Raw genomic sequence first — 26,412 nt, 5'->3', positions numbered from 1 at the left:
CCACCGGGAGGGCGGAGGGGGGGAGCGTGCACACCCACGGATGCAAACGCGGCTTGGGCATCAGCACCGCTGGGGCTCTGCAGGGGACCGCGGCCCTGGCCCGGATGAACTTTCTTTAAAGGAAGAAGTTAAAAGTTGCTTCAGTGCAATGTGTGTAACTGAGGGGAGGGCGCTGACTCCTGCGGCTGGGCTCGGGCTCGGGGTTACTGCCCCGTCCCTGCGCACCCGCACCCCGGGGTGGGGACAGAGTCGCGCCCCCGCCCCCAGCGGCTGCGGACTCGGAGCGGCCTGACTCCTACAGCGGCTCCCCGCCGACCGTGCGCTGGGGTCAAACGGACACAGCCGGAGCAAGGGCGGAGAGTGCAGCCGGCGCGCGGCTCCGAGTCCCGCGCTCCCCGCAGGTTTGTCGGCTGCCGGCGGGGCCCGAGCGGCCAGGCGGGGGGAGGGGCGCTCGCTGGCGGCGGCGGCCGCGGCGGGAAACGGAGGTTGTTTGCGCAGAGCGGGCGCGGGCGGCGCTCTGCATCGCGTCTCTATGGCTGCGCGGTCCCTTCTGCTCCGGGCCGGACGGGGCGCTGCCCAGGGACGGGAGCCTGGAGCCTCGCTCGCCGCGGACTCGGCCCGGCCCTTCCGCTTCCTCCTGGAAGTCGGGACCTGGGGCCCGGCGGTGAGTGTGGGCTGTGGGGGGAGCGAGTCTCCGCCGGCCACCCGGGCCAGGGAAACGGGCGGGCTGGGCTCGGGGCCTGCCGCCGCCGCCGCCCCCCCCATGTCTGCCGAAGCCCCTCAGGTTCCCTGAGCACGGACCGCCGGGGCGCGCGGGGTCCCGTCCCGGGGGATTCCGCTGCCCGTTGCTGACGCCCGGGCAGTGCGCGACTTGCTCGGGTGGGGGAGGGGCCAAGGCCTTTCCCGTCCCCGAATCCAGCTGCCGTGAAGGGGCTCCCGAGGGGCGAGGCGTGAAGACTCAGGGTTCCGCCGCTGCTGTGTGTGGTGTGGGCACGGAGCTCCGGAATAACTCTCCGTCTCTTTTCAGCGTTGCTCAGGGAACCTGAGCCAAGTGTCCTGTGCAGAGGCTCCCCTCAGGGCTGCTCAGGTCAGTCTTGGCTTGTCTCATGGACAGACACAAAGTGAAGCGTCAGAGGCTGGACCGGATTTGTGAAGGTAACCCTCTATCCCTAGAGCCTTGAGGTTTCCACCGGTCAGGCGGCTGCTCTGTTTCTGGAAAAGGGTGTTTAGGTGAGATGAGTAAACCTGAAACTCAGTTCCTACAGGCAGGGGCAACTGGAATGACTCTCTAGTGGAACTAGGTGCTCTGCTCTCACTTCTTTTCTGTGCAGGCCACAGCCTAGAGATCCAGAGGATTAGGATTAAGATAAATTTGGGACATCCTCTTTAAACCCCATCACTTTTCATCTCCCAGAAGAGGCCCTGTTTTTGTGTTCTTGTTGCAGTGAATGAAAATTTTTTGAAAGGCTTTAGAAGATACAATAGAAATTTTCACAGTGAGATTCAGAGCTGAGACTGTGGAGGCTGTGACTATTATGAAACAATATCTAAATCCTCTGTTGTATTAGGAGTCCAAGCTAGGGATCAAGCATAGTTCTTCTTGGAGAGACATCCTGAGGTAGAGAGAGTTATCTAGGGTGATTATTGCCCTGGCTTCTTGCTGCACGAAACACTCGTGGCCTTGGCACAGCAATCCTCCCTAGCAGTGATTCAAACACTAGGATTGAACTTTGGGAGAGTTGGCTAATGTTGGATAATTAGCTGAAATATCTTTAAAACAGTTGAAATCAAGTTGCCAGCTGCTTATCCCATTTTCTTGTCCTTCCATCTGCAGGGAACAGTTCTGTGGAGCCATCTGGTTGTGCACTCTTCTGGCTCTCAATAGATGCTTCTTGTCTTTGCTAATATGAGGCAGGAAGTTCCTATTAGGAGCCCTCTAAAAAGGGGGTATCTTTCACGGCAGGGTCCAGGAGGGAAAGTAGAATGTGAGCAGCTAGGGAGATAAGGAATTATGTGGAACAGGTCCTGCTATTAACCTGATGTTGGTTGACCTCATGTTTTATTTCCTTAATCCAGAATACGGTGGCCACCATATCGGCAGGAGTTCCTTTTTGTTATATAACATGAATTGAGGACAATTTCTGGGAAGAGAATTCTATAACAATTATTGAGACCCTTGTTACACTTCTGTGTGTGCATGTTTTTTCTCATTCAGCACTACAGTAACTCCTCTCTTAAAGTCGTCCCAGTTAATGTAGTTTCATTGTTACGTTGCTGATCAATTAGAGAACATGCTCGTTTATAGTTGCATAATGCTACATAAGAACGTAAGAACGGCTGTACTGGGTCAGACCAAAGGTCCATCCAGCTCAGTATCTGTCTACCGACAGTGGCCAATGCCAGGTGCCCCAGAGGGAGTGAAGCTAACAGGCAATGATCAAGTGATCTCTCTCCTGCCATCCATCTCCATTCTCTGATGAACAGAGGCTAGGGACATTTGAATCTACCTTTATAACACTGGCAGCTCCTGCTTTGTCCGTTGCTTGCAGAAAAAGCATCCCGTTGTAGCTAGCTGGTGGGGGCTTGGAACCAGGGTGGACCGGCAGCCCCCTTATCAGCTCCCTGCTTCCCTAAGTTCCCTGTGTGGCAGCAGGCTAGCAGTTGCTGGTCAGTTCAGCTGTCCCTCCCCCACTGCCGTGTGCTGTTCCTGCCCTCATCCTTGGAGCTGCTCCCGGGAGCCTCCTGCTTGCTGTGCATGGAGTGGGGGAGGAGAGAGAGGGGCTAATGTCAGGGTGTCCCCCTTGCTCCTGTCCCCCACTTACCCCATCTCCATAGAGCAGGGGCGGAACGACAATACGACAGGGCTCAGGATGGAGGGAGCTTGCTGGCAGAAGCTGCTGTCTCAACTTGCCAATCTACTTAAAAAGGCAATGTACTTAGAGTGAGGTCAGCATACTTAAAGGGGCAATGCGCAACACACACACACACAGACGATGTCTGTCTCTGTCTCTGTCTGCCATGCTGTCTCTTTTCCCTCCATTTGTGCTGCCTTGCAGAGTGTGAGGCTACATTAACAACAACGTGTTAACCCTTGAGGTGCTAGTTCATCATTTAGTGGTAAGGTACTCCCTGGGAAATATCCCACCTTCTGACTCCCACCTCAACCAAGCTTCACAATCATCCGTGCTGTGTACAGTATTAAATTATTTAAAACTTAAACAATTAAAATTTATATAGTCTTTTGTCTGGTGAAAAAAATTTCCCTGGAACCTAACCCCGCCTATTTACATTAATTCTTATGAGCAAATTGGATTTGCTTCACATTGTTTCACTTAAAGTCGCATTTTTCAGGAACATAACTACAACGTTAAGTGAGGAGTTACTGTATTAATACAATGCTTTGAACCTTGTTTCTGGTAAGGCTGCTCATTCTGGGTCCTCACTCAAAATTTTCTGTTGTGTCCTCTTCGCACCAGAGGCATGGATAGTTCTACTCTGGCTTCATTTTCCTACATTTTTTCTGAGTTTGCTGACCCTTTCACATCCCCATTGACCATTTTCTTCCTTAATCTTTCTTATATTGTGGGAGTGTAGCTTCTTGTGCCCTACTGGATCAGTCCTGACTTACGTATACCTCCTTGCTCATGTTAATTATGGGCTCCGGAATTCACTTGTTCCTCTCTCCGGCACAGCTGATCACTGTTGTCTTTGTCTGTAGGTATACGGCCTCCTATTGTGAATGGCCCAATGCCTGCCCGACCACTGGTTGCACTCCTAGATGGGAGGGATTGCACTGTGGAAATGCCAATCCTGAAGGATGTTGCTACAGTGGCTTTCTGTGATGCTCAGTCAACTCAGGAAATCCATGAGAAGGTAGGGAGACTAAATGAGCCTTTATGGGGATGGAGCTGACGAGCTCTGTGCCTCTATAGAGATGCAGGAGAAGGGAATGGTTCTCAGGCTGGTATGCTTTCTGTTTGTGTTTGTAGGTGCTGAATGAGGCTGTGGGAGCTTTGATGTACCACACCATCACTTTGTCCCGCCAGGACCTGGAGAAGTTCAAAGCTCTTCGGGTCATTGTGCGTATTGGCAGTGGCTATGACAATGTGGACATCAAGTCAGCTGCAGAATTAGGTATGATGACCACAGTATGTCTGTTTTGGGGTTAAAAGTGGATGTATAGGAGGATATAACATATATTTCTTTTCCCGCAAGAGACAATACCCATGCTGGCCAACACCCACATAGAAGAATTTCAGAGTAAGCCCTTTAGGCTGGGGCTTCTCTAGATACCAGCTAGAATGTTTGAAGTCAAGGGTTAAAGGGCAGCTGGCTTGAGAAGAAAGTTAAGGTTTTTAGGTCATTCAGATATAGAGATCATGAAGATCTTTGAGTTCTGGACACAAGGAAGGCTAAATATAATCTTTGGATACTACACTTACAGATGAATAAATCACTACTTGCCTTTCCAATAGACTTTATATGCAACTAAATTCTGGCTGAGCAAGTGCATAAAGAATGGATGGAGTAAAAGTGTCAGATGTTTGGGACTGAGTGAGTGTAGCCATTGCTGTTCCAGCTGCATGTGGAGGGATCCAAATGAATTTTTTGGATCTCTATTCTATAGTACAGGCTCAATCAACAGGTGTGTACAATGCTGAATCATCTGTGCTTTCACTTCCGTCCTGGGTTTCTTTCCTGGTCTTTAGTTAGTTGTTGGGCTACTGTTGTGTCTTTTTAGGTCCTTTTACGTTTGTCAAGGCAAAATACTGTGGGCTAAGGTTCCAGAAAAGCTTCCTTTTCCAACTAATTTCCTAGATTCTAGGGTTAAGTTTTGGGGAAGAAGCAATTTCATCCCATTGGGCATGATTTTCTTTTCCTGGCTACTTAAAGGATTTTGTTTGCTGAAAAGCTCTCTGGAGATGCTGGCCCTTTCTTGGGATCCCAAGAGTCCTCTCAAGCCAGGGAGACCTAACAGAAGCCAGTATCTAGCAGTTTAGCCAACTATCATTCCGAGAAGGCCACTGCATCAAATCCCTTTTTGTGGTGGATTACTCAGAATATACCTAGGGCTCTCTACAGTGCTTTAATATTTCCCTGCTTCCTTCCTGGCAGCAAAGAATCTTTCAGGCCCTTAACTCCCTTAGCATTAGAACTTAACTGATCGCTCTTGCCTATGGGTATTTTGAGTGGGTCTGTGTTGCTGTACGGAACGGTTGATAATGGTTACTAAAGTTACCACTGTTTCAAATTTAATCTCAAATGGATTTTGAGAAGGATTCCTGTGGGTTCCCACTGTGTGTTTAATGACTTAGTTACCTTGTGGTTGCAGCTTCTGGGGTAGCCTATGCTTTCAGCCTGGCCTTGAGCATCTGGTGCATGAGGTCTGAAAGAATTCAGCCATCTCTGCTAGCTCAGCTCTCTGATTTTGCCACATTTCTGTGGCAGTGGTGGTGGTGCACTCTAAAGGTCCTTTAGAAGCAAGGCAACTTAGGAAACTTTCCTGGAGGTTAAAAGACTGCTGGGAACGTCTCCATCTCAATACAAGGCTGGATTCTGAAACTTGGGTGTTTGGGTTGGTGCTGTGTGCTACCTTAGTCCAGTGCTCCAGGACTATTGCTGTCTTCTAGCCATCGTGTTGTATGAGTAGAGTGTGCAGCAGAAGTGCTATAGGCAGTGCTGGGAATCTCATTTGTACTTCCTCTTTCTAGGCATTGCAGTGTGCAACATCCCCTCCTCCTCTGTGGAGGAAACTGCTGACTCTACCCTCTGTCACATCTTGAACCTGTATCGCCGGGTTACTTGGCTTCATCAGGCTATGCGGGAAGGAAACCGAGCCTCAAGCATGGAGCAAATTCGAGAGGTGGCTGGAGGTGCCATGCGTATCCGTGGTGAGACCTTGGGCATCATTGGTCTTGGTAAGAAATGGTGACTGTTAGATTGAAAAGGGAGCTCTGAAAGCTTTTGGGAATGTTGGTGTCGCTCTCAGACTCAGGAATAGATAATCTCTCAGTGGCTGCTAACCAATGAAACATTCTAGCTAACGTCTATAAATATCAGATTTCTAATTTATACCACCAGTGCCCTAGAATGCAATGCTGCTGCCCCTAGAAGCTGGGCAATAGTCATAGTAGTAAGAATGCTTCTTTTCTCATGTTCCAATGATTAGAAAAACTGTAAGCTTCAGATGGTCCCTTCCAGTGGTAGTTCTGTCAGTGTGTATGCTAGCCATGGTGTTGGGAGCTTTCTGCGTGTTTCTGATACCAGATTGATCCGGAAGCATTTGTAGTCAGGTCACTTGTTCCCCAGTCTGTCTTGGCCTGTGGATCAAGGTGCAGACCTGGTATTGGGAGCTCTTTATGTTTCTCCAATGGCTGAGTGCTGTTGGCTGCTATAGCATGGGTGAGGGCTAATTCTCATCATGGGAGCAACATAGAACATATAAATGACCAGTCTCTGCTCTTTCATTTCCCTGAAGGGCTATAGAACCCTTGAGTCCTAGGAATGACTCTTATCCATACTCCAGTCCCCTAGCAGCTTTGTGTTGTGCTTGTGTTGCATTTTGCTTGACATAGGTATGTTTTCTCTTTCGAAGGCCGAGTTGGGCAGGCAGTGGCCCTGAGAGCCAAGCCCTTTGGCTTCAACGTGATTTTCTATGATCCATATCTACCAGATGGTGTGGAGCGATCCCTGGGGTTACAGCGAATAGGAACTCTGCAGGACCTGCTAATGCACAGTGATTGCATCACATTGCACTGCAGTCTGAATGAACATAATCATCATCTCATCAATGACTTCACTATTAAACAGGTGCGGCTAGAAGCTTGGGTTTCCCCACAAAGCACTTGGGAAATGAATGAACACAAAGTGCTGCTTCCACAGAGGCTGATAGCATGTGAATCCTGCTACCTCTGCTGTGTGGCTCCTGCTGCCTTTGGAGGCTGGGAGTGGGTGCATTGGGGCCTGGGCTTTGTGCAGTGCAAAATTTGTTCTTAGGAGAAGAGGAGGATTGAATCTCTCTGAAATAATTTCATTTATAAAGCATGTTTTAGATTATTAGTTTCAAATTACATTTAAAATGAGTAAATGATAATGTTTGGTAGAGCCAGGAGTGATTAGGTCCGAGGCTGTATAAATGCCTTCACACAGCTCTGATAATGCCCCATTGATCCCAACCCATAGCATTCTGTGCTAAGCTGGTCTCTGGCTCTCCTCCTGCCACTCTGCTGATGCCTTTCAATGCTTTCCTGGGATTGAGAACCTCCTGAATAAATCAGTCCAGTTTTCTGCAGTTGTGAATCTTGTTTGCACTGATCAGTTGCTCTAGTACTCAACTAAAAGAAGTATGTGTCTTTAGTGTGGGAAACTTATGATCTCCTTTCCCCCCTTCCTGTGTTAGAAGTTAGTTCTGTAGACCCAACTGGCAAGTGTTCTCCCCAATTGGCTCTGAGAGAGCCTGTCTTCTTTTAAGCTTTGCAAGTTACATAAGAATGGCCCTACTGGGTCAGACCAAAGGTCCTTCTATCCCAGTGTCCTGTCTACCGATAGTGGCCAATGCCAGATGCCTCAGAGGGAATGAACAGAACAGGGATTCATCAAGTGATCCATCCCCTGTCACTCATTCCCAGCTTCTGGCAAACAGAGGCCAGGGCCACCAAGGTGGGGAGCTAGATTCCTGCTCTTTTTGAGAAGTCTCCTCCAGGCTCCATGGGAAGGCAGGAATTCTCAAACACTTTTTTCCCCCCCTCTCCAGATGCGCCATGGCTGCTTTCTGGTGAACACAGCCCGTGGGGGGCTAGTAGATGAGAAGGCCTTGGCACAAGCCTTGAAGGAGGGGAGAATCAGAGGAACAGCACTTGATGTGCACGAGTCTGAACCCTTCAGGTAACACCAAAGCCACATAACCTGCTGCCATCCTATGGCTCTTCTGCACTGGATAATGCTCTGGTTTCAGTTGGGTCATGGTTACACCTGGGAGGACAGACAGGGAATTTCGCTTTCCAGCAGAAACCACATGTTTGTTTTTCCATCACAGCTTTGCTCAGGGGCCCCTAAAAGATGCTCCCAATGTGATCTGCACCCCTCATACAGCCTGGTACAGTGAGCAGGCTTCCATTGAGTCCAGGGAAGATGCAGCTAAAGAGATCCGCAGAGCTATCACAGGTAACTGGGGAGGCCAGGTGTGCCCTGGTGCTTTGCAGCTGCTGTGGGGGGATGGGAGTTGTTCATTGTTTTCCTGAGTCAGGACTATGGAACAGTAACTGCTGACTGTTTTGTTAAAGCTAGATCTGTTGGAATGGTGCTCAGTGACTCATTTCTGGAGCTGGAATACAAGTCACTGGTTGTCTTTGACTTATGAGGGTCTCATAGTTAATGCTGGAGAGAGATTCTTTACTCTTTCTGTCCCAAGTTGTATGTGATCAGTATTGATGTCCTATTCCCCTTCCCTCTGGGGATCTGGCATCTCATTCCTCCCCCATGGAATGGTTTTACCGATGGCTGCATTGTGCACCCATTTTCTTTTGGGGGTATTTGTGTCCAGTGTCTCCTGTGAAAGGTGGGAACTGGCAATTGCAACACAAGGAGCCGCCCCTTCCCTGAGATAGGGAGGGACCATCAATCCATTGAGTATTCCTCTGAGACTCTATGTGTAGGATCTTCATTTAGATCTCTCTCAACCTCCATCCTATGGTACTGAGGTGAGAGGGGCTGTTGGGTCCCTTCCTTGCTGCTTTCATGTGGAAATATTTGGGCATCTTCACTTCCTATTTGTCTCCTGCTATCCTCTGCCCTTCTTGGTGTCACCACAGGTCACATACCTGATACTTTGAGGAACTGTGTTAATAAGGAGTATTTGCTGTTAGCTGCTCAGTGGCCAAGTATTGATCCTGCAGCTGTTCACCCAGAACTCAATGGAGCTGTGGCTTACAGGTGAGAGAAGCAGGCCCTCTGAGCTCCTGCTTAATGTGCAGGTCACTTATGCACGTGCTTATCTTTTACATAAAGACCCCAGCATCCTGGGTAGAGCCCTTTCTTTGGGCTTCTGAGAATTGCTCTTGCCTAGCAGCATATCTATTCTTACAAGCTGAATGGTGGTAGGTTTTCTTCAGAAATCTGTCAGCCTCGCTTCTTTAGCTGACCCATAAGCACTAAGCTTCCCTGTCTGAAATTAGAGTAATAGTCTGTACCAGCTCTGGGAATTCAGGATTCTCCTGATCAGTTAATGCACCTTCTGGGCACCAGTTCTCTTGCAAGGATTTTGAAAGGCTAAGTGCTAGAGAAACCCCTTGGTATGTGGTACCCTGGTGGGTCCATGAAAAGGGATCTGCTTCCTGGGAATGATGAAATTCTGCACCCCAGCATGGAATTACTGTCTGCATACAGCACTCTTTCCTTCACACTATGATTGGACTGTAAATGAGAGGCATCATGGTCCAGTGGATTGGACAAGAGACTATGAATGGGTCTCTGAGGTTCTGTTTTTCTGCCACAGATTCACTGTATGATCTTGGGCAGGTTGCTTCACTTTTGTATTTGTGTCCCCATCAGTAATATGTACGCCAGGGGTTGGCAACCTGTCAGCAGTGCTGTGCTGAGTCTTCATTTATTCACTCTAATTTAAGGTTTTGCGTGCCAGTAATACATTTTAACGTTTTTAGAAGGTCTCTTTCTATAAGTCTATAGCATATAACTAAACGATTGATGTATGTAAAGTAAATAAGGTTTTAAAAATGTTTAAGAAGCTTCATTTAAAATTAAATTAAAATGTAGAGACCCTCATACCAGAGGCCAGGACCTGAGCAATGCAAGTGCCACTGAAAACCAGCTTGTGTGCCGCCTTCGGCACCCATGCCATAGGTTGCCTACCCCTGATGTACGCTATGAGGATTGTTGATATTGGTAATGCCTGCTCAGTTCCAAGGAGGGAATTACTACCTTTTTTTCCCCTTCCCCCTAGAGAAATAGTCAGGGATAATGGGAAGAAAGGAAAATTTTGCTTCGAAGTTGCTAATCTCTTCCTATCACAGTCCAGGAAGGTGTATCCAGCAGCATATTCCCCTTGGAGAATTGCAACCTCTTGTGTATATTGAGAATTTCCAGCAGTTCAGGGAGTGTGAATAGGGTGTCGGGCATTCTGTTCTCTCTAGTAAAGACAAGATCTGTCTCAAAATTTTCTGTGTGTTTAGTGTGACCCTGCAGCCATCACTGCCCTTAATCCCCGAGCTGGTGGCTGTCTGGGAATAGGTGCCATTTGGATCAACACATAACTGGGCCCATTCAGTCCTGACAACATTTATTGTAGTCCTAGCTCAGAGCAGTTTTGTTTGGAGACCTTTGCTCAGTGCAGCTTCATGACTTGCATTTCCTCTGAGCTGCGATAGCCAGTTCGGAACATGTGGGTGAGGGCACAGCTTTGTTGTCCTTTCCCTTTTCAGTGCTCTTCCTTAGACAGGCATGTAATCTCCACGTGTTTTCTGTTGGTTTCAGGTTTCCTCCAGGAGTAGTGGGAGTAGCAGCCCCTGGGCTGCCGGAGCCAGCGGTTGTGGAGGGGATTGTAGCTCATGGGATACCCTCTGTGTCTCACTCTGCACCACGTACCCCTTCCCCAGGAGAGACGAGCAAACAGGACCCAGACAGAGAGATCCCCGCTGACCAATAGCATCTTCTCTCTCCCTTCTCCTCTGGCAGCAGAAAAAGTAGGGGGAGAGCTCCCTGCTAGGACATCTTCTAACACCCCACTGAGACTGTTTCCTGTTCACACAGGATAGGAGAATGCATTTCATTACTGGCAAACGTTAGCTCTTGCCTTTCAACAGATATTTTATAACCCATTTAGTTTTAATCTCTTGGTGAATCTTTTTCCTTGTCTGCGGCAGGAGCAGTGACCTTGCCTCCCCTTTGAAATTTAATTTAACATGTAGTGTCCCATGACCCTGCCTCTGTTATGTTTCACAGGAAGGCACTCTCAGGGGCTTGAATGCAGGAGAACAGGAGCTGGCTGAACAGGGAGGCCTCCCATTGCCCCCAATACCGAACTTGATGCAGATTTTCACGAGTGACTTGCAGTCTCAGGAAGCACAGGTGATGGAGAGTGTTCAAGCAAGACTAGTAAGATGAAGAGAAGTTAGGCATATGATCTGGTGTACTGCATTGCAGGAAAGAGAGAGCCCATGCCCAGTGCTGTGCACTGCCTTGCTTATCCTGATCCAGGTGCCTCTGAGCACAGGCATGCCCAAAGTTACTGCAAATTGTCAGTGTGAAGTTTTGTTCTTGTAATGTTAGTGCTGGGCATGAGCACAAGAGTAAAAATGAATCTGAGACTACCAACAAACTGACTCATAAAAGATTTGGGGATGATTAAAGTAAACCACTCGGATGTACTGTCTTCTGAGATGGTCATGAAGATTTAGGAGAGTCTCTGGAATCTGCCCAGCTGAGGGAGGGAAGGAGGGAATGCAGAAGTATAGGAAATTTCTACTGGGAGGCAGCAGAAGTCAAAGCATTGTGAAGTTGTTACTGCTGATCCTGTACATGCCTTTACCTCACATGCTGCTCATGCAGTTTATCCACAAGAGAAATGTTATACTAGAATCCTAGAAATTGGAGAAGGAAGAGATGTAGATCCCAATTAGCCCATCCTCCAAGGCCAGGGAGGATTGTTCTCTTCAGGGATTAGTCCAATGTTAAATGCCCCTTGGTGCATCTTCCGCTGTCTTGAGGGAGATGATTCTTCAGCTTACTAGACTCCATGACAGAAAGATTTTCCTAATATTCATCCTACATTTTTTTTTCATTTAATCTCATTACTCCTATTTATATCTTCCTGGGCCCACATAAAGTAATTCTGCTCCCTTTTTGTGTTTTACACCCTTCAGTATTTCTAGATGGTCTAAAAGCTGACAACTCTTTTGGACTACAATGATTCATGTTTTATTCCTGTTGCTCAGGTACTTCAAAGTAGGTGCCCTCCAGGAGTCTTGCTGGGTGTGTGGAAGCTGAACAGCCTATGCATATAACTGATGAAGAAAGGGGCAGATCTTTCTGTTGTCTGCTGAGAAACAGACAACACATTTGTTAGACTGTAAGGTGCCACAAGTACTCCTGTTCTTTTTGCAGACTGTCCCTTGTTTCTGAAGAAGGGGGTCTAGAAATTGGGTGGGGAGCAGAGGGGACTACCGACTTACATAATTGTTTACAGTTTAGGGAACTGAATGAAGTTGTAAAACTTCTCAAGTGCTCAGGCTTCTCATTCTTTTCTAGTTTTAAATCAGTCTCCAATCCTGTTGGCAAGTAGTGGTTTAAGGTAGACTAGTGCTGACATCTTGGAGTGACTTTTTTATTTGGGGTAAAGAGGCCAGGGAGGAAGGAGTATTTGCAATGAGTGGAACTCTTCAACTCCCTTTTGGACTTTCACTTTGACTGGATGACTATCTAGTACTAGTGGATGTGATTCAGTTTTTCAGAGTTGTATGGTTTTTTGTTTTGAAGATGAATTTGGTTGTTTGCTAAGGCTGATGCAGGCACTTGGGTTGTATGTTACGGATGAGACTGATTCAGATTTAAAATTCACATACCTTCTTGGTTGCTCCGGATTTTAGAAGGTCGAACTGGGGCACAGTAGGTGAGATTAGTGGTAGGCATGTGTCATGAGGAAGAGAAGCCTTTGAGCAAAGCTTGCAGCTCAGAAAAATTTTAATTGGAGGTGAAAGTAGTATTTTCTTTTTCCCTTCAATGATTTGCTAATCTACTCTTGTATCTAAAAACTCAACAAGCTATAATTTAGAAAGCTGCTCTCCTAATAGGCATGCAGGACAAGTGGGAAGAAAGGTTCCTTTAAGGATTCAGAGAGCTGATTGCAAATGTAATTACTATATTAGACTGTTTTTTCTGTCAGTAACTATTTTCTCAACTTGCTGCTGAAACTTCTGCCTTGTATGTAAAGATCCAGGAAGGCAGATAATTTTTGGTTAAGGTGTTCCCAGGTGTGGGATTTCCAAACACAGAATCCCTTCATCTTGTCTCTTCTAAAGTACAGTGCAGGACACTTACGAGCCAGCATTTTTTTTATTCAGAAGTATCTCTGAAGGCCTATCCAGTAAAATCTCCCTGAGGGAGGAGTGGAGAAGCTTGAAATGATACTGAGCCTCTTAATTCTTGTATTTGGTCCCTAGATACCATGGTGATTGGTGTACTAGGAATACATATCTAGAAATGTGAGGACTGCTAGCTGCAGTTCTGAATGCTGATAAACTTGACCTGAGCATTAGCCCTGAGGATACTGGTTCCGTTAGAGCCAGTGCCACATAGACCTGCATTTGGAAACGAAAGCGAGTGCCAGTTTGGTCAGAGCTGCCATAATGAAGATACAAATGTAAGATTTTGTAGCTAAAATCAAGCTGAATCCTCCCCTAATGCCAAGGAAGAGCTCTCCAGCTGCTGGTGAACTATTCGTCATACCCCAGATAGTGCCTGTGCTTAGTATTGTTTAGCCTGGGGCTAGCCATTATCAGGAAAGGGAGGGCTCTGGTAATCAGACTCTTCATAGAACAATGGGTACCAGTAGTAAAGCACAGTCATGTTCCCCTCACCAGGATGTCAAGTTCTCCTTTCACAGCACCCTCTTCTGTGTGTTATACTGATCCACAGCCCCCTGTCCCAGGTTTCATGCAGCCTGGAGGGATGGAAAGAAAATATTTAAGAAAAAAAAACTGCCTTCCTTCAAAATGAGTATGGAGCTTAATCCCAAAGAACAAAAACCTTCTATTCCAGGGTGAGGCAGGAGTGCCCTGGTCACACTGATCTGCTTATAGGAGGTGCTTGCTCTGTCCTAAGGTACATTTTGCTTGTTGGGTTCACTGCTGCTGACCAGCTTTTTTATAGAGGATTCAAAGTTTCAGAAATATATTTTTGTAGAGAATGACTAAACTGTGAAACATTTTAAAATAAAGCATGTAAACAAACCTTTATATCAATGTTCCCTGTACAGATGTCTTTCTCACTTCAGTTCTCTCCTGGCTTTTGTTAGAAATGTTGTTTATTTCTTGGATATATTTTAATAAAGTTCTCCAACTTATGTGACTGCAGTTTGGTGGCAGGGGTGGCACCAGACCCAGTGTGTATACTAAAGCTGGGAAATCAATATAAATCAATGGCTGCATCAGTCCCGCTTTTTAAGCGCCTTATTTCACAAGCAAATTTCCCAAACTCGGTCACTCCTTAGATTATGTTACTATGGCAAGTGGTTTGTTTCCTTGATATTTAGTGGAAGACAGAATTTCAAGTAAGGAGGGTGAGGGCGTGAAATTGGAAGGAGGGACCTGCTAATGGTCTCTCTTTCTATACTGGTACCAGGCTCCACAATTAAAGGATGTGAGGGGGACTGTGAATATGTGGCAATGGGATACAGGATCTTCTAACTCTATAGGTGGACCAGTGTAAATTGGGCACTCTTATTTACCCTTCCTTATAATACAAGAAGAAGATTATACTTGAAGAAAGTGAATAATTACATCCACAAGGCAAAATCAACCTGTGGAACTCACTGTCACACTATACAATTGAAATCCAGAGCTTTGCAGGATTCAAAAAATGATTAGACATTTATGTGGTTAAGAGACTCCACCGTTACGTTAATTTTTTTTTCAATAAAGTCTATAAACCCTTGTGTTTCAGGGTGTAAAACCACTACTAGTGGAGGTTGGTGGTGGCTTATATCATAATTGTTTGGTGTAGGATGTCTTGCACCTTTGACGAGTCTGGGTATTAGTCTCTGTCAGAGATGGCTTACTGGCTTAGCTGGACCACTGATCTGATTCAGCATGGCAATTTTTGTTTTTCTGTTTGAAAAGGGAACAAATAGCACCCTCTGAAAGATGGTGGATAACTGAGTTTTTACGTCATTATTGACATTACTAGTAATCTCAGTAGAGAAACCAAGAAATGGGCCTAAAGATTTACTTCCCCTCTCTGAGAGATGGTACCTCAAAACTCATCTTGGGGAAACTAGAAAAGCTTGCATTGCCAATATTCTCTGAATTCAAGGGATTAAACATAAGACTTTGCTCCAGGGCTGTCAAGATGGCACTTTTCATTAATGCTAATGCATTTAAGTGTACTATCTGTCTGAATCCCATTAAGAATGATACCCTTAGTAAAATGGTAGCAGAGTACAGAAAGTCAGACATCTGTAAAAGTGTAGCTGCTGCATTCTGAAGTGGATGTGGAGCAGCATGAGGGCAAAAGGTGCATACCAATAATGATGTTTATTGTCTGTACAAGTATAAGAATTCCTTTGCTGTAATGGAAATGGATACTTTAGTCTAGCTATGATAAAATGTTGAGCTAAAGAAGTGTCCTGCCTGTTAAAGCAAAAAAATGGGATCCAGCATTACATTATGCATCTTAGTCAAAGCCACTGATAAAACCTGAGCCCAGAGAAGCACTGGGTTCAGCTTTTAGCTGTGGCTTTGACCAAAGCTCTTGCACAATGGATCTTTTACCCCTTAAAAGCTCTAACATCTCTGTTAGTGTCAGGCTATTTGCATAAATTATGAAATACACTGGAATAAACCATTTATACAGTTGAGAGGAGAGCTAGCTACATGCCACGTCAAGATCTCATTAACAGTGAAAGCCTCTGCAAGAAAATGAAAGTTGCAGGATGTTCCTGAAGAAAACTGGGCTCCCATAGAAATTAGTAGTGTTAAGGGCATCTATCTGGGGCCTTTGGCATAATCAAGTAAGCAGACTACACTAGACTGACCCACGTTCTCTGTATTTTGTTGTCTTACAGAGTTTAATGCTTCAGAGAAACTTAGGGATGACCTACAAAAGATTTGTGGAAATTAAAAATATGAATAAAATCCCCAATGATGGAAAAATATCTAATTCTTCAACTATTTGTAAAATGGTGTAGAGAATACGTCTACCTTATTTAAAAATAATGCTTTATTATGGTCAGCTCAGATGGATTAGTTTTTAAACTTAAAACTTCCCATGGACCAGGTCTTCAAGGAAGATGAGCATTTGAACAGACATGAAATACAGATCTCTGATAAGCTGGCTGAACAAAATATTAATACAGTCATGTATGGCCACACTCTCTGTCACTGATTCTGGAAGGGCTCTTTCAAAAGAGTTCCTAACTTTTCTTCCACCAAATACCTGATAAACTATGGGGCCTGATTTTGTATCCATGGAAACTCCAACCGGCCATTCCATCTCTGAGAGTCCCTATCCAGTTGTAATGGCTGGAGTATCCAAATGAAAATAATATCCAGTTTCTTAGCAGAGGGCTAGCCGTGTTAATCTGGATCTGTAAAAGCAGCAAAGAATCCTGTGGCACCTTATAGACTAATAGACATTTTGGAGCATGAGCTTTCGTGGGTGAATACCCACTTCGTCGGACGCATGTAATGGAAATTTCCAGGGGCAGGTATATATATGCAAGCAAGAAGCAAGCTAGAGATAACGAGGTTAGTTCAGTCAGAGAGGATGAGGCCCTGTTCTAGCAGTTGAGGTGTGAAAACCAAGGGAGGAGAAACTGGTTTTGTAGTTGGCAAGCCATTCACAGTCTTTGTTTAATCCTGAGCTGATGGTGTCAAATTTGCAGATGAACTGAAGCTCAGCAGTTTCTCTTTGAAGTCTGGTCCTGAAGTTTTTTTGCTGCAGGATGGCCACCTTAAGGTCTGCTAGAGTGTGGACAGGGAGGTTGAAGTGCTCTCCTACAGGTTTTTGTATATTGCCATTCCTAATGTCTGATTTGTGTCCATTTATCCTTTTCTGTAGAGACTGTCCAGTTTGGCCAATGTACATAGTAGAGGGGCATTGCTGGCATATGATGGCGTATATTACATTGGTGGACGTGCTGATGAATGAACCGGTGAACCTGCACGTCCATCAATATAATATATGCCATCATATGCCAACAATGCCCCTCTGCTATGTACATCAGCCAAACTGGACAGTCTCTACTACAAAACCAGTTTCTCCTCCCTTGGTTTTCACACCTCAACTGCTAGAACAGGGCCTCATCCTCTCTGACTGAACTAACCTCATGCTCCAAAATGTCTGGTAGTCTATAAGGTGCCACAGGATTCTTTGCTGCTTATCCAGTTTCTTAATTTTGTTAAGACCCACAGTGCAGTTCCCAAAGGCTGTGCATACGAACTATTTATTCTTCTTCGAGTGATTGCTCATATGCATTCCAGTTAGGTGTGTACGCGCTGCGTGCACGTTCGTCGGAGAAACTTTTACCCTAGCAACCCAGACGGGTCGGCTGGGCGCCCCCTGGAGTGGCGCCACCATGGCGCCCCATATATATCCCAGCTGACCCGGCCACCCTTCAGTTCCTTCTTACCGCCCGTGTCGGTCGTTGGAACTGTGGAGCGCGGCTTCGCTGACCTCCACACTCCCTAGCAGCTCGTTTTGCTACCGTTGTATATAGTAGTTATAGTCGTTATTGTACATATATAGATATATAGTTCTTAGTTAGTAAGTTATATAGTGTGTTAGTTTAGTTAGTAGTGGTAGCGAGGGGATCGGGGTACCTCCCCCCGCACCGGGAGCCGGAGCCCATGCCCGGCTCATCGGGCTTCAAGCAGTGCTCGGCTTGTCACAAGCCCATGCCCGTGAGAGACCCCCACGACTCATACTTGAAGTGCCTAGGGGAGTCGCACTTATCAGCCAAGTGCGCGATCTGTAAATCCTTCAAGCCGAGGACCAAGAAGGAGCGGGACATTAGACTGCGACAGCTCCTCATGGAAGCGGCCCTGACACCCTTGCCCTCGGCACCGAGCGCAAGTCAGCCGGTGAGCAAGAGCACCGCCAAACCGAGTGCCACCACCAAGAAGCCGGCACCGAAACCGGCCCAGAGCCGCTCCCTCTCCCCGAGGCCAAAGACTGCAAAGGCACAGATTATCTCGCCTTCAGCCATCCCGCAGTCAGACCCTGCGCAGAAGGTGGATCGCCCGGCACCGATACCTGCCGCGGCACCGCCGAAGCCGGTACCGTTGACTCCGACCCCGCAGGGGCCGTCGAGTCCGGCACCTGGCATCTCCCTGGTACACACCGTGGTGGAGCTCGCCTCTCCCTCTACACCGGAAACATTCGCAGCGGCGAGGGAACTAATTGCGATCACTGAGGCACCGATGCCCTTACCCCCGGCACCGCCGGTGCGGGTTCTCTGCTCTGTGGGCAAACCGACCCTGACCAGACCAGCTTCGGTCAGTGTAACAGGCCGGAACCGCTCCAGATCGCGGTCCCGTGGACGCTCCACATCAAGGCACCACTCAGGCTCAAGGCATCGATCACGATCCCGGCACCAGTCGCCTCGGCACCGCTCAGACTCCCGGCTCCGGTCACCTCGGCACCGCTCAGACTCCCGGCACCGATCACACCGGTACCGCTCACGCTCTCGGCACCGGTCGGGCTCCCGGCGCCGGTCTGCTTCCTGAGGGTCAACTCGGTACTCCCGACACCGCTCCAGCTCTCGGCACCGAGGTGGGCGCCGCACCTCCAGGAGCAGATCTAGGCAACGGCGCTCGCGATCCCGGTCGGCCTCCCGGCACCGAGCCAGTCGCAGGTCCCGGTCTCAATCCCAGCACCGATGCCAGGACCGGTCACCGTTGTCCAGAGGTGTGAGGTCGGTCGGTACCGCGGCACCGACTTTTGCAGCACCACCGTGGCCATCAAGGGGCACGTCGGCATCCTCCCATGCGGGCAGTTACTATGGGGACCAGGACCCCGAGGCACCGCTGGGTGTGTTCCAAGACCCCCGACCACAGGACTCGGGTGCCCAACAGTGGGGTTTTTGGACACCCTGGGCTTACCATCAGGCCCAGGGCGCCCCCGTGCCTCAGATACGTCCCACCGCCTCAGAGCATCGGGTACCAGAGGCCACTGTTTCCCGCCCCCCGGTGGTTGAGTCGGACAGACAATCGCCCACGCACTCCCCGGGACAACAGGAGCAGGAACCGGGTCAAGAGCAAGAGGCCGTACAGGAGACCCTTATCCCCGGGGTATCCTCCTCCTCTTCCTCACCAGATGAGGCAGTGGCCGGGTCGTCGGCATCGGGGCCTCCACCGATAGACCTCAAGGCCCACCAGGACCTCCTCCATCGAGTGGCTCTTAATATCAACCTCCCGGTCGAGGAGGTCGCAGAGGTGGAGGACCCGGTAGTGAGCATCCTCTCGGCCGATGCTCCTACCCGGGTAGCCCTCCCGTTCATAAGGGCCATTCAGTCCACTGCCGAGAACCTATAGCAATCGCCAGCCTCCATCCCGCCGACAGCTAAAGGGGTGGAGAGGAAGTACATGGTACCGTCTCGGGGGTACGAGTACCTATATGTTCATCCTCCTCCCTCCTCTCTAGTGGCCCAGTCAGTTAATGACAGGGAACGGCATGGCCAGCAGGCACCGGCCCCCAAGTCCAAGGAGGCAAAACGGATGGACCTCATGGGTCGCAAGGTATACTCGGTGGGGGCTTTGCAACTCCGGGTGGCCAACCAGCAGGCCCTACTGGGACGCTATAACCACAACATCTGGACGGAGGTGGGAAAGTTCGCCGAACTGCTTCCCCAGGACTCACCCAGAATTTAACACGTTCCTGGAGGAGGGTAAAAAGGTGGCCAGGACCTCCCTCCAGGCCTCCCTCGATGCAGCTGACTCGGCAGCCAGAACCCTGGCATCTGGGATAACCATGAGGCGCATCTCAAGGCTTCAAGCCTCCACACTACCCCCGGAACTGCAGTATACAATCCAGGACCTACCCTTTGACGGGAAAGGGTTGTTCTCGGAGAAGACGGACTCCAAATTACAAAATTTAAAGGACAACTGAGTCATCATTCGCTCGCTGGGGATGCATACCCCTTCCACCCAGCGTAGACCCTTCAGGCCCCAAGCACAGCGCCCATACTTCCCACCCCGTCAGAGGCAGGACCTCAATAGACGGCGAAGCCGGGGGGGACGCAAACGCCAACCCAACTCCCAGGGAGGCCAGAACCAAGGGCCTTCCAAACCACAGCTGGGCCCCAAGTCCAGCTTTTGAAGGTGCGCCCGGGGACGACTTACCAGTCTCAACACAGGATCCTTCCCCTACCTTCTCCAACCGCCTCTCCCACTTCCTCCCGGCGTGGTCCCGATTAACGTCAGACCGTTGGGTGCTACGCACAGTGAAGCAGGGTTACCATCTGCAATTTGCTTCCTCTCCCCCTTCCCGCCCCCCTTCCCGGTCCCTCTTCAGGGACCCCTCTCACGAGCAAACCCTCCTGCAGGAGGTTCGTTCTCTTCTGGCGGCGGGGGCTATAGAGGAAGTACCTCTAGCCGAGAGAGGCAAGGGATTCTACTCCCGATATTTTCTGATTCCAAAATCCAAGGGAGGTCTCAGGCTCATCCTAGACCTAAGGGGCCTCAACAAAGGGATGCTCAAGTTGAAGTTCCGCATGATCTCCCTGGGAACCATTATCCCATCCCTGGATCCTGGAGACTGGTATGCCGCCCTCGACATGAAGGACGCGTACTTCTATATCGCCATCTTTCCACCACACAGGAAGTACCTCCGCTTCACGGTCAGATACCAGCACTTCCAGTTCGCAGTTCTGCCCTTCGGCCTCTCGACAGCCCCGAGGGTGTTCACCAAGTGCATGGCTGTCATGGCTCCCCACCTCCGTTGGCGAAAAATCCACGTCTTCCCGTACCTCGACGACTGGCTCCTGAAAGGGTCCTCCCAGTCTCAGGTGTGACGGGATGTCGAGGCCGTTACGGACCTCTTTTCACAGCTGGGCCTGCTTATCAATGCCGAGAAGTCCAGCCTGATACCCACACAGAGGATGGACTTCATAGGCGCGACCCTGGACTCAGTTCAAGCCAGGGCCTTCTTACCTCAACCTCGCTTCCAGGCGATCGGGGTGATCATCCGGAGCTTGCAAGCCTCCCCACTCACCTCGGCTCGAACCTGCCTCACACTGCTCGGCCATATGGCCGCTTGCACTTACGTGACAAAGCATGCCAAGCTCAGAATGAGGCCCCTCCAAACGTGGCTTCACTCAGTATTCCGACCGAGCAGGGACCAACCAGATGTATTAGTGACGATCCCCCCCGACCCTCTCCGCTCCCTCGACTGGTGGCTGACCCCATCTCTAGTATGTGCGGGCATGCCGTTCCATTCAAAGCAACCATCGGTAACTCTAGCAACCGATGCGTCATCCCTGGGGTGGGGAGCCCACTTAGGGGACCTGTGCACCCAGGGCCTCTGGTCGCCCCAGGAGCTGTCACTCCACATAAATGTCCGGGAGCTAAGGGCAGTCCGCCTCGCCTGCCAGGCGTTTCAAAGACACCTACAAGGCCGCTGTGTTTCCGTACTCATGGACAACACAACGGCCATGTATTATATCAACAAGCAGGGGGGGACCCGTTCGTCTCCCCTATGTCAGGAGGCCATTCGACTCTGGGACTTCTCTATAGCCCAGTCGATAGACCTGGTGGCATCCTTCCTCCCAGGGGTCGAGAACACGCTGGCGGACAGCCTCAGCAGATCTTTCCTCTGCCACGAATGGTCGATCAGACCGGATATCATCCATTCCATCTTCCAGAGGTGGGGATTTCCCCGCATAGACCTCTTTGCAACCAGGTCCAACAGGAAGTGCCAGGAGTTTTGCTCCTTCCAAGGTCTCTCTCCGGGGTCGATCTCGGACGCATTTCTCCTGCCGTGGACCCACCACCTCCTGTATGCCTTCCCTCCGTTCCCTCTGGTGCACAAGCTGTTGAAGCTGCGCAGGGACAAAGCGCATCTGATCTTGATCGCACCTGCGTGGCCCAGACAGCACTGGTTCACCACCTTGCTGAACCTGCCTGTGGACCCTCCAATCCCCCTTCCTCTCCACCCAGACCTGATTACCCAGGATCACGGCGCGCTTCGTCACCCGAACCTACAAGTGCTACACCTCACGGCGTGGCTCCTGCATGGCTGAGCACAGTGGAGCTCAGTTGCTCCACACCGGTCCAGCATATACTCCTTAACAGCAGGAAGCCCTCCACTCGCTCAACGTACAGGGCCAAATGGAAGCGTTTCTCTTGCTGGTGCGCTTCTCAAGGGGTGAACCCTACACAGACTCCGATGTCCACGGTCCTGGACTACCTCTGGTACCTTAAGCAGCAGGGCCTGGCAACTGCCTCCTTAAAGGTACACTTAGCGGCCATATCCGCCTTCCGGCCAGGGGAAGGGGGTCGCTCCGTATTCTCCCATCCCTTAGTCTCCAGATTTCTTAAAGGCCTGGAACGTCTATACCCCACAGTACGCCGCCCTGCCCCTACCTGGGACCTTAACTTGGTCCTGAACAGACTCACGCTCCCACCATTTGAGCCACTGGCAACTTGCTCGCTCACGTACCTGTCATGGAAGACGGCATTCCTGGTGGCCATTACATCGGCCAGGAGGGTCTCCGAGCTGAGAGCTCTCACAGTGGACCCGCCCTACACCGTTTTCCACAAAGACAAGGTACACCTGCGGCCCCACCCGGCATTCCTCCCTAAGGTGGTTTCCACTTTCCACACCAACCAGGACATCTTCCTCCCCGTCTTCTTCCCGAGACCACACGCTTCTCAGCGGGAGCAACAGCTACACTCCTTAGATGTACGGAGAGCACTGGCTTTCTACATCGAGAGAACAAAGCCATTTCGGAAGTCCCCTCAGCTGTTTGTGGCGATCGCGGAACGAATGAGAGGGCAGGCTATATCCTCGCAGAGGATTTCCTCCTGGGTGACTGCATGCATTCGCGCATGCTACGACTTAGCTCGTGTCCCCTCTGGCCACCTCACGGCACATTCCACGAGGGCTCAGGCGACGTTGGCGGCCTTCCTTGTGCACGTGCCTATGCAGGAGATATGCCGTGCAGCGACCTGGTCGTCGGTCCACACATTCGCCGCGCACTATGCGCTGGTCAGACAATCAAGAGATGATGCGGCCTTTGGCGTAGCAGTTCTAAATACCGCCACATCGTGCTCCGACCCCACCGCCTAGGTAAGGCTTGGGAATCACCTAACTGGAATGCATATGAGCAATCACTCGACGAAGAAAAGACGGTTACTTACCTTTGTAACTGTTGTTCTTCGAGAGGTGTTGCTCATATCCATTCCAAACCCACCCTCCTTCCCCACTGTCGGAGTAGCCGGCAAGAAGGAACTGAAGGGTGGCCGGGTCGGCTGGGATATATATGGGGCGCCATGGCGGCGCCACTCCAGGGGGCGCCCAGCCAACCCGTCTGGGTTGCTAGGGTAAAAGTTTCTCCGACGAACGTACACGCGGCGCGTACACACCTAACTGGAATGGATATGAGCAACACATCTCGAAGAACAACAGTTACAAAGGTAAGTAACCGTCTTATCCTGTTGTTTGGAGGCTTTTCTTCCTTATTTAACATTGTAGTAGGAAAAAAGAAACTATAATTCTTTTCAACTGAAATTTTCTAGCTTCAAGTTTCAATCATTGGATTTCATTTGTCCTTTTCCATTAAATTAAAGGGCCATGTAGTATTGAATATCTTCTCCCTGGTTAGATACTTAATTGTGACCAAGTTGCCTCTCATCCTTCTATCTGAGATAGATTGAGCTCCTTAAGTCTCTCATTGTAAAGCATGTTTTCCAGTCCAGACCTCAAATCATCTTTGTAACTTCTTTGGTATGCTTCCCAGTTTTACATAAAGGATCCCAGGACCCTAGTGTTCTACTTCTGCCTTTTCCATCAGCTGCTATTTTCCCCCCAGGTTTGTTTTTTCTATGGTAAATTATGCCCACTTGCTTTTCAACCTGCCTTACCGAGGATAAAAGTTCTGAAGACGCTCAAGGGTCAGATAGTTGTGATCCCTTTTGGTGAGCTTGCTCCCAAAAGCTTCACCTTGGGTTCCACCAGCTGCAGCTTTGCTTTGAACACAGCTGTCTTGGTGTTGAGAACAGAGGGGTGTTTACCGATATAGCTAATCCCTGGACCATTTAGGCCCTTAAAGATGATCTGCAAAGCAGAAATATATCAAGGGTTTTGTGATTTCTTGCTGCTTTATGATATATGATTTCCTGAAAGGTGTTTTCAAATGGGAAAAAAAAATTCCTCCCCCTTTCCCTTTTTTTGTTGGATTCCTTGAATGACTCAAACATTTATTAGGAGCTTTCTCAGCCTTAGCAGTTGGCATAGTCAATGTTGAATTTGTTACAGTGCTGTTCCCCAAATTTTTAAGTTAAATATGTTACAACAAAAGTATTTGAAACAGATGGAATAATTATTAAGTTCTTGCAATTAATGATCTATAATTTCCTTGGTAGCTCTAATATAATAAACCTATTAGTTCTGCAGTTGTCTGGAGTTTTCCAGGGTAGACAATACATCCAGAAGAAACAAACTATTTTTTTCTGTTTAAAAAAATGCCCAAGAACCCTTCTGACCTCTTTGTACATCACAAAGAAGCAATAAAATGGCACATGCCTAGTATTTTCCCTTTGCACGGAAACCTTGAAGTGCCTAAGGAATCAAATAGGCAGCCCGTGGAGTGAGCAGAAAACAGTATGATGCACTCTCTCGTGGGTGGGTTTTCCCCTTAAATAATAGCTGAAGCATGTTGTACAAGGTGGAGTTTCTGTATGGCCTTCACAATCCCACTTAGGTATGCTAAATTGCAGCAAACTAACTTGGAGAAGACAAAAGTGTAGATCACAGTGATTCAACTAAGGGAGGAGTGGAATTGTCTAGCTAGGTTTAAAACAAACAAAAGGATGTATTTCTTCACATAATATAGTCAGCCTGTGGAACTTCTTGTCAAGGGGTGCTGTGAAGGCCAGAAATAAAATGGGGATAAAAAAAATTAGATAAATTCATGGAGGATAGGTCTATCAATGGCTAGTAGCCAAGATGGTCAGGGATATAGTCCCATGTTCTGGGTGTCTCCAAACCCCTAAATGCCAGATGGTGGGACTGTAAGACATGATTGCTCTCTTGAAATTGCCCTGGTCTCTTCCTTCCCTCTAAAGTATCTGGCACTGGCCACTGTCAGAGACAGGCTACTGAACTATATGGACCATTGATCTGACCCACTATGGTGGTTCTTGTGGTTGACCTTACCCCAGTGTAGATGTGGCTAGGTGAAATGAACCATAGCTATGCTGCTGTAGTGTAGACATACCCTAAGTGTGTAAGTTGGAGCAGTGATAAATCCAATATGACCCTGAGATAGTGTACTGCCCTCAACAGAAAATGAGGTTAGTGTCCTGTCGAGCTCCTCTTAAGTGTTTTCCTCTTGCTCCTTGTTCTGATGTGAGTGAAGTGGCTGATATTCATCACTTTGTTTATCTCTTCTAGGCACTACATTTTCTAATGTGATGACGCTAACGACATCTGCAGGAAAAAGAGATGCGTGCCATCTGCCTATTGGCATAGGAGTCCAAGGCATCTCACATTCTCCTGTAGAAGTCTCCCATGTATATTGAAAACTAAAGGAGATGGGATTGTGCCTTGCAATATTCTACAAGAGGGCTGTAGGGAAACAAAAGCTTATGACATGACACCAATGCCTTTATAAATACATAGATAAATTACTGTATGTGAGATCTCAGAATCATCCCAGTTTAGTGCTACACTGTCAACATGTGTAGTCAACAGTATCTAGTACTTCCAACTCCAAATGTTCAAAAATCATGATTCAGACCGCAATAAATCATGTGATTGTTTTAATATTGTTTTTAATTTGCCTTCTGATTTGTGAGATTTTAGGGAAAAGCTGCCCACCCTCAATTTCTGTGTGATCATTTCAGGTTTAAAATCCAACATTAATGTATACTCAAAAATGTGACCTCCAGATGGCTGCTGGGGAAAGGGGATTCACCCACTTCTAATCCCAAACTATCTCTACGCACATACACTTTTATTGTACTATGCTGACTCTCTCCTTGCTTTACCAGGTCTCCTGCCCCATTAATATTTTCTCTCCAATATTTCACCACAGTTTCCTCTCCCCCTACCTGCTCTAACATTCCCCTGTGCCCCTCCATCTCCCTTATTGTCATCTCTTTAACATCCCCTACCCCCACATTCCCTTATGCTGCTTTGATCTCCCTCCTGCCTTGTACATTCCCTTGCATACACCCCACATTCCCATTTTTACAATTTCTTGACCATGGAACTCTCAAGGAAGTTGGCAGCCAGTCTCCAGTTTCATTGGAAACAATGGGTAGTGATGGCTTCACTTTCCCATATAACATAAAAAGATTAGAGAAAAATGGTGGCCATCTTTACTGAGGTCAGCCTGTAATTTCAATCCTGTCGAAGTGATGGGAAAAATGGGCATTTTGATTAAGGCCAAAAATTGTAAGTATGGGTGGTAGAAATTGGTGATCATAACAAATGCATCTAAAACTGCGAGACTTGTGATAA

General features: G+C 48.4%; 1 protein-coding gene across 5 annotated transcripts; it reads left to right on the top strand.

The window, feature by feature from the left end:
* Positions 1-553: 553 nt before the first annotated feature.
* Positions 554-25,713, top strand: LOC115655790 (C-terminal-binding protein 2). 5 transcript variants are annotated; one of them, XM_030571636.1, is made up of 10 exons: positions 554-664; positions 1,028-1,155; positions 3,719-3,873; positions 3,990-4,134; positions 5,712-5,918; positions 6,596-6,810; positions 7,754-7,884; positions 8,036-8,163; positions 8,811-8,931; positions 25,342-25,445. In XM_030571636.1, exons 2-10 carry the CDS (start codon positions 1,107-1,109, stop codon positions 25,355-25,357), a joined length of 1,167 nt encoding a protein of 388 aa, XP_030427496.1. In that variant the 5' UTR covers positions 554-664; positions 1,028-1,106; the 3' UTR covers positions 25,358-25,445. The 5 variants fall into 5 exon arrangements, with proteins under 5 accessions (XP_030427496.1, XP_030427495.1, XP_030427497.1 ...); XM_030571635.1 differs by lacking the exon at positions 25,342-25,445 and adding an exon at positions 10,489-14,074; XM_030571637.1 differs by lacking the exon at positions 8,811-8,931 and having other exon boundaries at positions 25,342-25,713.
* The last annotated feature ends 699 nt before the right edge of the window (positions 25,714-26,412 follow it).

The sequence above is a fragment of the Gopherus evgoodei genome, chromosome 8 (genome assembly GCF_007399415.2).
Source record: "Gopherus evgoodei ecotype Sinaloan lineage chromosome 8, rGopEvg1_v1.p, whole genome shotgun sequence".
In the NCBI taxonomy this organism is placed as follows: domain Eukaryota; kingdom Metazoa; phylum Chordata; order Testudines; family Testudinidae; genus Gopherus; species Gopherus evgoodei.
The sequence above is the reverse complement of the archived record's forward strand: the minus strand, read 5'-3'. Positions and strand labels throughout refer to the sequence as shown.

What these genes read in the sequence shown, in the direction of transcription:
- LOC115655790 (XM_030571635.1), top strand. Translation starts at nt 1,107, where the DNA reads ATGGACAGACACAAAGTGAAGCGTCAGAGGCTGGACCGGATTTGTGAA. An exon ending in CTCAGGAAATCCATGAGAAG is followed by an intron (nt 3,874 to 3,989) that starts GTAGGGAGACTA and finishes TTGTGTTTGTAG; the next exon opens with GTGCTGAATGAGGCTGTGGG. An exon ending in AATGGAGCTGTGGCTTACAG is followed by an intron (nt 8,932 to 10,488) that starts GTGAGAGAAGCA and finishes TGTTGGTTTCAG; the next exon opens with GTTTCCTCCAGGAGTAGTGG.